General features: G+C 29.9%; 1 protein-coding gene across 1 annotated transcript in view; it reads right to left on the bottom strand.

The window, feature by feature from the left end:
- Positions 1-549: 549 nt before the first annotated feature.
- Positions 550-11,540, bottom strand: part of LOC117176618 — an 89,469-nt gene continuing 78,478 nt past the window's right edge. The window contains exons 4-7 of the mRNA XM_033366872.1: positions 7,872-8,098; positions 7,545-7,683; positions 6,212-6,363; positions 550-3,937 (exon numbers count right to left, since the gene is read on the bottom strand). Of these exons, the coding sequence (XP_033222763.1) occupies positions 2,138-3,937; positions 6,212-6,363; positions 7,545-7,683; positions 7,872-8,098 (2,318 nt within the window). The 3' untranslated portion in view covers positions 550-2,137. The remainder of the gene's footprint in view (positions 3,938-6,211; positions 6,364-7,544; positions 7,684-7,871; positions 8,099-11,540) is intronic.

Raw genomic sequence — 11,540 nt, 5'->3', positions numbered from 1 at the left:
TTAAGAATCTCACACTAAAAGCGATTATTCTATTATTTACAGAATCTTATATATACTGGCAGCCTATGTTCACACATGTATCTTCCCACTAGAATTTTGTATGTGTTCCGCAAAATTAGTTCTCCCCGTTGAAGAATCTAGGAAGTAAATTAATAGATTACTATAAGTCTTGTTTCATGTGAAGAGTTACTTGAAAGAAGCTTCCTCATTACTTTCTAACTTTGAAATAATGTGCGAGAATAATTAGACCGCCTGCGTTCTCGCAGATTTCTATTATCGATTCTTACCGACAACGACCATTTTTTAGGGTTTGATTCCCTGCTAAATTGGTGTGCGTTTATACTTACATCTCTATCTGTTATTGATCTAAGAAATATTGAAGCGAATAATTGGTAAATAATTGAAATTCAGTAGCGTGAAGCAAGTTTTTATTTAGATTTTACAATAGAAATATAATTTCTCATTAAAAATAAACGTCAAAAAGATATTAAGTACAGAGCCTAACGTAAAGCAAAACTCAGGTCATACATTTTTTTAATTTAATCCACATTTTCTTAGTGTAATCAATATTTTTAATTTGTATCGAGTCAAATTTGTGTCCCTTGGCTTCTTTCTTTTATAACTTTTCATTTAATTGTCGTAAAGACCTCAGCTACATATGAAAATTTTCAAATTATCCGCTCTTTCAATTTGAATTAGTAGACATTTTACTAATTCAGTTAGTACACTTAATTTTAATTGATGAATCAGTTATTTTCAGAAGTTTACTCATTTCGACAGTAAAAAGACTGTAACTGAAGTTAATCAGTTATACCGTAACTGTAGTGAATCAATTATAGACTTGGAATAAATTGAGAGGGAAAAAATTTCTAATTAGGATTTTATTTATCCTCCAATATTGTTTGCAATATTGAGCTTTAACCAAAAGTTAAATTATAAATTTTTCCTCTGAATATATAAACTTAATATATAACAATACACGGGTGTAAATGTTGTAAAGTACTAAGAGTAATTTACAAATTCATTTTACCCGTGTATTGTTATACATGTTTTATTTGAAAATATTGTATTCTTTCCATTACATTTTAATTTTTCACATATATTCGTGTTTCAAGGCGCTTAAATGAGGTATGATCACCTCAACCATCAGCTAACTTCACTTCGTTAAACGCTGAGGGGAAAATAATGGATCAAATGATATTGATGAAATATTTTAATTGGACACAAATTGACAATGTTCTAGATTAATAAGTACGGTTAATCATTAAGATCATTGTAATATGTATTAACCAGAAATTTGTGCATTATTTAAATAATATTTTATATGTAAGTAATATTGTTCGATTCAGAATGACTTGAATTTCAAATGTTTATTTCAATAAATGAATAAGCAATTAGTCGATTATTATTATTTGATTATTTATTTATTATTTAACTGATTAATCAGTTTTATTAGTGCCGGTACATATAACTGATTCAATTAGTCATTTTCGTCTTACTAATCCAATCAATACAATTCAACTAAATGTCAGTGACCCAATTCAAGCTACAGAAATTAGTAGAATTTAACTGCCAATCAGTTATATTTTACTCATTCAAATTTAGAGAGCGATTTTTGTGATTATTTAACAAGTAATTGACTACCATGCCAAAAGACTTTTTAGTAACGCAAAATTAAATATAAATAAAAATCATCTTACCGTTTATTGGCCAGCGAATTCAAATTGAGCAAGATTTTCGAGTTCTTTGATCTGCTGATTAGAATTTTTAATCCGATTTCCCTAAATAGGCAGGCAATATTCATTAACAAAAAAGCGGAATTGACAATGAATTTGCCGCAATTTAATTATCTGAAGGATAAATAAAAACAATAGAAGGATTTAGTTTTAGACAAGAATATTTAAAATGCCGATCATTAGATCGAAAAACAAAACTTTTTTTGAATTCATATTTTTATCAATCACTAGAACGTGACATGATTTGATCTTTTAACATGAGCAGTTTAAAGCGCTATAGCAAAGCTTTAAGTATAATGAAGTACCATTTATAAAAAAAGGTTGTTGAAAGAATACCGATCCGATATATAAATATTATTAGATAAACTATTTCTATTTAGTATGATCTTCAATATAGAAATTCACTGCAGAACCCTATTTTGGTCGAAACTGATGGATCTAAATGCACCTTCAACCAAATCTGTGAGGCATCTCACAGCTTGAAGCAAGGCTGCTAACAAAAGTGATAGCGACAAGGAAATTAACTTGCTGGGAACAACAGCATTTTCCCCAGCTTGAGAATTATTAATAATTTTCTTTCGCTTTCTTCTATCATGTCTAAATGTTTTATTACCCACAGAATGCTGATCTTTCTCGTTATCATCTGAATCTGTAGATGTTATTTGAATCCGAGGAAAATCCAAAACTGTCTTATTCGCAAAACCAGAAAAAGCATTTCGATTCGAGATTATTTTTTTGATTTTCCTTTGAAACTCTTCTGTCTTTGCTTCCACTTCTGCTAAGCGGCATGCCTTTTCTTTCCTGGACCGTCTAAGTTGAGGAACCTTAAGATTGTCCTGAATCATAAACTGATCTAAATTAGCGCTGGATTTAATTTTGTTCTTCGGAAAATTGTAGTTTTTTCCCGAGAAGATATTTTCAAGTGAAGTTTTTCTTTCATGCTGAAACTCCGTCGATTGGAAGATCGAATTCTCGTCCAAAGAATTTGACCTGCTCTGGACTTTTTTAAAACATAGTTTCTCCTCTGAAGAGTTTTTATAATTGTAATTTACAGAGTCAAGATTTTTGTTATCCTTCATCAGTGCTCTGTTTTTTTCAGCATTCATGATTTTGCATTTGGTAGGTGTCCTGCTGAGACTATTTAAAACAAAATTGACGTTTTTTTCATTGTTAAACACCACTTGTTCAGAATCTTGAAAACCCTCCAAATTTGATGAAGAATCTGTTGTATTAAGTTCCTGCCCTTCATCAGAAATAAGGGTGATAAGTTCACCTCGTCTCACAGATTCAATATTTTCGGTGCAGAGAAGATCCTGGACTTCTAAAAGACTCCTTTCAATACTTGGGCTTTTGTGTAGTAAATGTTTCAGTTCCGGAATATCAAGGTCTTGAACATGAAGGAGGTTTTTTTCGATATTTAAAAGACTTTCTTCAATCTGGATGAGGCATTCTTCTATATCACAGGTACTGCTTGTCTCCTCAGTACATCTGGAGCTATGACTGGATTTATCATCAGCTTCCATTTTGGAAATGTTCCTGTCTATTTCATGTTGTATCTGACTATTGTAAAATATTTCATAATTATGGCTATTAGCAATGTCGTAATTATGATCATCTGCAGGAATCAAAAGTTCGGTAGAAAGGCTTTCATCGATCCTACCACTGCTTTCTGATAAAATTTTGTAGATCCCATGACTATTTTCGACAGAGTATGGAGATCCGTTTTCATAGGAGGTCTCTTCATTTTTGTCAGATGTATCTGAGAAGACGTAATTTGTATGACTATTGGATTCTTGATTGTGGCTATTTGCTATGGAATATGGAATCGCGAGACTGTGGGATTTGAAAGGGCTAATACTCCGAGATTTGTCGTTGAAAAAATTATAATTGTGACTGTTGGCATCAGGATACGGGTGCCTTTTTGGGGTGATATCAAAACTTAGATCTTGGTCGATGAGGATGTAATTCTCATTGTCGAGAAGGTCATCATCGCTGTCAAAGTCTAAAAGATTCTTCTGTTCAGGGTCCTCTCTAACGTGTATTTGCACTGGACAAACAATATTTGAGTTCTCAGTCTTATGGTAGTTAAGTGCCACCTCCAAAGTATCATCTAGATAATCGAAGTTGAGGGCACCATATCTCGGGTAGGATGTATTTATAGGGGAATTGGAGAGGTTCACGTAGCTGCTACCTCTGTGTAGCATGGATCAAATAATCGTTGGGGATGCCTGGTAATTCCCTTCTGTATCTTGCCCTTCACTTATCACCTGGTTGCCGAACTTGGTGCGCCCTGCCATGAGAATAATCTGAAAATCGTATATTAATTATTCGGAAATGAGAACAAATTAAAGATTTATAGTTCTTTGGAGTAAATAATTTCTTTAAATTTGAAATCAATTTAAGGTATATTAATTTAACTGATTTGATATAATTTAAAGTGATTCAAATTAAATAGACGAGTATTCCAGTAATTCAATATGAATTTAAAATAAGGCAAAAAATTTTGAGTTCATGTGAATTGAAATTACATTCAGATTTAAATTACTACAATTTAAAAATAAAAAAATTAGATTTTTGGACAAACGACAGAAGTTACGACAAAAAAAGGCAAATGCAAAAGTTATTTACGTTTTTTTTTTGTTTTAATCGTAAAAAATAACGTTAAAAATAAGCAAATGCGAACTTTTTTAATTATAAGAACAAGGCAATGAAAAAATGTCTGTGTTAATATCAATGCATATTATGAATTGAGATATAATTATGTAAATTTATTGAAATGATACATTTTTTAGGGTAGCTGAGAATGAAAATTAATGTAAAATAAAGGAAAAATACTAAAGTCATAATGAAAAATAAAATTTGTACTCTATTTTGCAATATCTGAATAAGCTGTCCCATACCCAGGTACAAAAAACAAATATAATATACATTTGAATAATAGAGTTAAACATAATTCAGAAAAGTTTGCACTTTCCACAAAATCGAATGCAGAGCACGACATTCGTTATGAGAATGCGTTCGTTAAATCCGAAGGAGCTTTACCAAAAGAGGATTGACAACTGCTCAAAAAAAAAAATCTTAAACATGCCCACTTCCGGGTTCGTTCGGGATATAATTATAGTTCCATTAATATCAAATATATTATTTTGTTTTACACTTAAAGAAATTTGAATATCTTCTAAGGACGCTTTTAAGTATTACGTAACGCGCCCTCGAGGGGGGGGGGGGGGGGGGGGGGGGGGTCTGCTGTAGAGCAGCACATATGTTAAAGTTGCATACATTTACTATATAAAAAGCTTCACGTAAGGGGATGGGGTTGAAAATTTCAGAAAAACCCGTTACGTAATACTTGAACGTTCCCTAAACAAGAACCGGCCATAGGGGCCCTTTTCATGCGGACGCCTAAATGTAATTTCACTTTTTTAAATCATAGAAACTTTTTTTTTCCAGAGACCTGATATTTAGCACGGCAACGAGTTTCAAGCAATTCAAAATATTTTAAAATCATTGTGAATAAGTTTTAACCACTTTTTCTGAACTCAGGTGAATTCACATGCAGTCAATCTCAGAGATAGGCGCGGTTTTGGGGCTGAGCATGAACCCGACCTAACCTAACAGAACTGGATACATTTCAAGTACGTACGTAAACAGGCTCTTATATTTTTATGCCTGAGGGAGTAACACACACCCCCCGCAGCTCCTGTCTCCCATAGTTGCAGTGCGGCGTCAATTCTCGGAATGACTATCTCCGGGCTTGCTATGTCCGAGTTTGACTGTACATTTAAGTATATACTATGTGAGTTTAATTGAATTCATATCGAATGCATGGAAGTAAACAGAGAATAACTTAAGGGGTATTACCACTCTAAAATCTTGGAAAAATCAATTTTTTTTGGCTTAAACAATACTTTAAGATCACACAAACATATGCCGTTGGGCTTATATATGGTGCAGGTATCACATATCAGGAATAAAAAATATAAGGATTTAATGGCTCGTAAAACTTTACACGTGTTTTTCTCGAAACAACTTTTTTCAAACTAGGAGGCCGTATTCCTTGAACACCGCTGAATGGATCGATTTGAAATGTCAGTAGCTTCGCAATTACATTCTCTATGGAAGTACATAGCCGTCTTTTGATTGAATGTAAACTTTTTTTTATAAACAATTTACTGCCTATTTTTTTGACAGAAAATCGAATCATTTCTTGAAAAAGTACTATTTCTACCAAATTTCAAGAAGAAAAAACACTAGATAATTCTATAGCCAATAATATATAAATGATAAAATTATTTGTTTCTTTTTATTTTAGCCCGTGCAGAAATTTTGATGGGGCGCCGGTCGGGCCTTAATCGGGAAAAATGTGGCTCGATATAATTTTTCAAAAAATATAATGTTTCCATTAGTTAACGGGAAACTGAAATGAAATTCACGAATGAACTGATTTAAGAAATGTAATAGAGTTATCAATTTACCTTTGGACGATAAAGTTGACACTCTTTGAATTCATTGGTAAAAGAGAGTATGTACACACACATAACTATCGAAGAAATCCATTCAGAAACTGAACTAACTATGTGCCATTCAAATCCTCCATCTTCTTTAGTCCATTTTCTGGGATTAGTACCTACAAAAACCAAATTTTCGTTACTTCGATTTGACAGTTCTATTCTTTCCTATATGTATGATTAAAGAACTAAAATTTGTTCGGGTTTCGTAGGCTACGCCATCCGTCCGTCGTTAGTCCCTCCCAACTCCTATAATAATTGAGCTAGAGGGTTAAATTTTCGCGAGAATCTTAGCCAGTCGTAGTGTATGAGGAAAAATATCTTCGTTCGCTTATCCATGCCCATCATGGTTTTCTATTTATTAGCGGTTTAAAACTAATTTGTGTAGCTAAAATTAAAACTCTTGACATTAATAATTGCGGTAAGGAACACAAAAGTTTTCCTGACCATTCCTGGAACATTCTAATGAAAAGTTCAGAGAATTCCGGAAAATGTCCCACGAAGGTTCCCAGAAGTAGGTATATGTCCGTATATCAAAGGAAGTTTTGGAAAATATCCGTGAGGAATTAAATTAATTTAATTAATTAAGTTGATATAATGCGAAAATGTTTGCTAACATCTCCCGAACCTTACTTCGAAATCTTTCTTGATACGCGGATATTTATGTATTTCCGGAAAGCTTCCTTGAACATTTTTCGGTATATTCCGAACTTTCCATTGGAATGCTGTAGGTAATTTCAAAAAAATATGTATGCTTTCCGGGAAAGAATTCGCTTCGTGATGTTCCTCTTTTTCATTTCAGTGGTTAAAAATTAGCAAAATGAGAAAATTTGGGTTTTTAGAACCCTATACTGGAAGCTTTTCTTTAAATTCGATGTTCCTCGGGGCGGATGACTAAAATTGAATCTAATGGTATGTGGGGGTTAGAAAAAGAATACAATATGTTATGTTTAGGTATTTTTTTTACATCGGTGATCAAAAAATAAGAAACTAAATGAAATTTTGTTTTTCAGACTCTAGACTGGAAGCTTTTTTTAGTCCGATTTTCCGCGGATATGGTGCGACAAATGATACAATTGTCTATATTATATTCTTTTTTTTATATGTCAATGGTTACAATAACAAAAAATGAGGAAATTTGGTGTTTCATAGTTTGTAATGACTCTCGAATTATTTAGCCTGCAAAAGCCTTGTGGACGTTGCCAACCTCGATGGCTTCATTTTATTCTAATAAAATCGCTATAAAAGTACATTTTTAAGAATCTTGTAACAATAATATTTTACATTATTTGGTCAATACCTTTATAAGCTCTTTGTGAGAAACTTGCTGCTATCACCCCTAAGATGAAAAATATAGTACATAACGCTGAAATGACCATCCGGAAATATACAAGCCTCTGAGAGCACGCTAATGGGTGTAAGTGATGGGAACACATACTCTGAAAATAAAAATTTCAGTTAGTTCAATTGACCGAATTAAAAAAATGTACAAAATTTCTATGTAAAGTTTTTCCTGAATCTAAAATGTGAAAAAAAAGTGATAAGAAACGTAAAAAAGGAAAGTTTTGTTATATATTGGATTTAATCAATCAATTACTACAATAACAATAATTGAAGTAAATCTTACTTGTGTCCAAAAGTAAATTGTTGCTCCTCCAAAGCATGCCATAGCTCCAATGATATGGACACTCATGACCGAAGTTTCTTGAAAATTGCCGACTAAAGACATGCCTATACTAGAAATTATGCCAAAAATGAGGCCCCAGAAGTTCCATTTTACAAGTGAATTACTTAGTCGAAATGAAGCGATGTATTCCTTAATTTGACAGTATCTCAGATAAGCTAGGAAGCTCACTAGAATAGAAAAATTAAATTAAAATATTAGAATTTTTGACATATGGGCAATTATTAAATCAATTTGAACTTTCACATCTCAACTTGTAATCAATAGTCCTAGGGATATTTAAACTTATTAAAAATTTTATTTCGCTGGAATACATTTTCTGCCATTATTGGTCACACAGAACAAAAATTGTTCTTGGATCAAGTTAATTTTACTTGATTCAAGTCAATCGCAGGTACGAATGGGCACAATAGAATATGAGTGTGGCCCAAATAAATAAATACTTGCTACCGTATGCTTCGAATGAGCAGAAATTTTCTTCATCTGAGAAAATGTATTCTTAGATAGAATTTCGTATTTTATTATTCTAAAACTTTAGTATATTACTTCATATAAAGGTGTATTCAAGTGCAGAACATAGTTTACTTCCAAAAAATCCTTTCTGACACACTTCAATAATATATTTTCTTAATCTAAGAATATGTAGTATCGGTGGAATGGACTAGCGTCTCAACTGAACAAAATTTATACACTATTTCTCAATGAAGAAAAAATGGTTTTCGAAATTATTGTTATATATTCTTCATTTTTTAAATTATTAAAATATGTAATTCGCACAAACTGTTATAAACATATATAATTGTACGCCTAAACGCTTTGAAAAATTGTACTCGCCGAGGATTCGAACCCTACCTAAGCTACCTAAACAAGTGTGACCTAACCGCGCGCTCTAACCACTTCTCTAACGAAGAACCTGGATTTCGATGACAAAATCTCGGCTAAGAATTTCAAGGCAACGTCGTACCAAGTCTTATGGTGAGCCTCAACTTTTAAGAAAACATCTTTGTGACGCTACTTGACAATTTTAGAGAGATTTTAATATACCATGTTTTATTTAGAAAGATTTTAGAATTGAATTTTACTTATTTCAAAAAACGCTCGATACTTTTTTTTCTTAATATATTTTAAAATGTTATAAAATATCTAAAAGCAATAAACACTCTAAAAAATTCAAGTGCAAAAATGCTTTAATAACCTTCATAAACTAAAGCGATTTTCTGCTGTACAAACATCTTCATAAAATGCAAAGTTTTCAATTTATCCAACTCCTTTATATAATATTCTCTTACTCAATTTTTAATGAAAAATAACACTTCCTTAACAATAATTTAAAATATGTGAAAAAGCGAATTAGGTTTTACTTATTTAACAAGGAACTCAATACTTGTTTTTAAAAATTCCAAGCGCACAAAAACGACCCAAAGGTAATAAATAACAATGAAAAGTTTCACGTAAAAAAATGCTTCAATAACATCAATGAAAAAAATAATATTATTCTGCTATACGAAATTTTCCATTAAATGGACAGTTTTTAATTTATTGAATTCTTTTATCATACGCTTTTTTACTAAGATTTGAATATAGAATAACTTTCCTGTAACAACAATTTAAAATATGTAAAAAATAATTTAACTTCATTTATTTTAAAAAGGGCTCACTACTGTCTATTTAATCAATATCTATTTTAAAAAGTGCTCGATACTTTATTTTTCTTTCAAATATGAAATACTTTGAAATCAGAAGGAAAAACAATTTTGTAAATAAACGTGTAGTGCAAGAATATGCAGGTTAAAAGTGATATGAGTCTCACGATGGTCAGGCAAAAAATATTTTTTTCCTTCCTCCTTGCGTTCTCAATTATTTTATTTGGAAAAATTTTTATTGTCAGTAATTTTATTGTTATTTTAAAAATGAAATGACTTCTTGATAAACTTTTTAAAAATGTTATTGAATTTTTTGCCTTAAATATTTTGCTTTAAAAACGCATAAGATTTCTTTTAATTATCAAGAAAATGTAATAATTGTATTGTTAAACATTTTCAAAATCTTATAAGCTTGTTTTATGGTGCCGTATATTTATTTTTTATTATTTACATATTAAAAAAGAATTATGTAAATATATGAGTGATTGCCAAAATGTTAACCATTTTTCGTCCAAGACGTTCTTTTGACTAAAAAACCTAATTTTATTATGTTTTTATAAATATACATACTAATAATATCCGCATTAAATTTTCTATAATTAATGAAATTTTAAAAGTAAATTTTCTATGGACATTGAATTAATTGACTGAAAAACTTAATTTTATTAGGTTTTTTATAAATACACATACTTATAATATCCTCAATGAATCTATACTTAATTATTTAAAATATCAATATTATACGCGCTCTGAAGTACGCGGGAAGCATTGCATTGCTAATTTACAATATAAACATATAAAATAAGGTTACTCTGATTTCAATTTAAATATTTATAGTTTATTCATTTATAAAATATCATTAGATAGGGAATTTAAAATAATTAAATTTTGAATGCCTATTTCTCGCATGATTTTTTAAGCAAATTGTTTTATTTTCTTCATAGATTAATTTGGTAAGGGCTTGAAAAATTCGGAAGCTGCTTTAAAAAAATCCAATGCTAAATCCTTTTTCGGATTTTTTTTTTAATTTCGCAGGATTTAAAATTGACTTTATTATTGAGTAAAATAGTTACATTTTGAATATGTATCAGTATTCGATGATTAATTTTAAATGTTTTATTTCGAGATATACTCAGAATCTATTTAATTTTTAATGTTTCAATGTTCTGCATTATCATAATGGGCAATCTATAAATTATCTATTTTAGTTTTATAAAATTTTTATCATGTCACGTAAATTGTTTTTATATTTCACTAAGGTAAGTTGTGATTGATTTTGTTAATACATGTAAAATACATTTCTTTAAACTTTCAGTAATTTCGATTCAATCATATATTTTAATGATTTTTATATTTGCAAATTATAAAGCTCAATAATATTAATTTATATATGATAACAATTTTTTATGATGATACTATATTCATATTTGATATATTTAAATTATATACAAAATTAAAGTTAAATATAATTTGAATACATTTTTAATTGGCTTCTTCAATGTTACGGGAATAATTATTTAAAGTTTATGTTAAAATCTATTCTTTTTTAAATAATATAAAAGATTATTAAATTAATAGATATATTGTTATAATTTATAGATATATAGTGTTATTTATAGATATAAAGTTATCATAAACTAAATTAGACTTAAACAAATTTATTATTTTCATGTTCTAAATATATTAATAATTTAATGGTGAAAATAACTAATTATTTTTATAATAAAATTATATAATATCGAATTTTTATTTAAATATAATGTAATCGAAATTTAGTTACTTTACTATTTATTATTGAAACTATATTAATTTGTAATTTTACATAGTTGAGCCATTAAGAAAATTCCTTTTTCGCGTTTTATTCATAATAATATTTTCATGATATTTATATTTGCAAATTATAGAGCTTAATATATATGTATGTATTTATTTAATCTCTCCCTTTTACGGTATTGAGGCTTCCGCTCCC

The sequence above is a fragment of the Belonocnema kinseyi genome, chromosome 7, assembly GCF_010883055.1.
Source record: "Belonocnema kinseyi isolate 2016_QV_RU_SX_M_011 chromosome 7, B_treatae_v1, whole genome shotgun sequence".
Taxonomy (NCBI): Eukaryota; Metazoa; Arthropoda; class Insecta; order Hymenoptera; family Cynipidae; genus Belonocnema; species Belonocnema kinseyi.
Note: the sequence above shows the minus strand (reverse complement) of the source record. Positions and strands in the feature narration are given on the sequence as shown.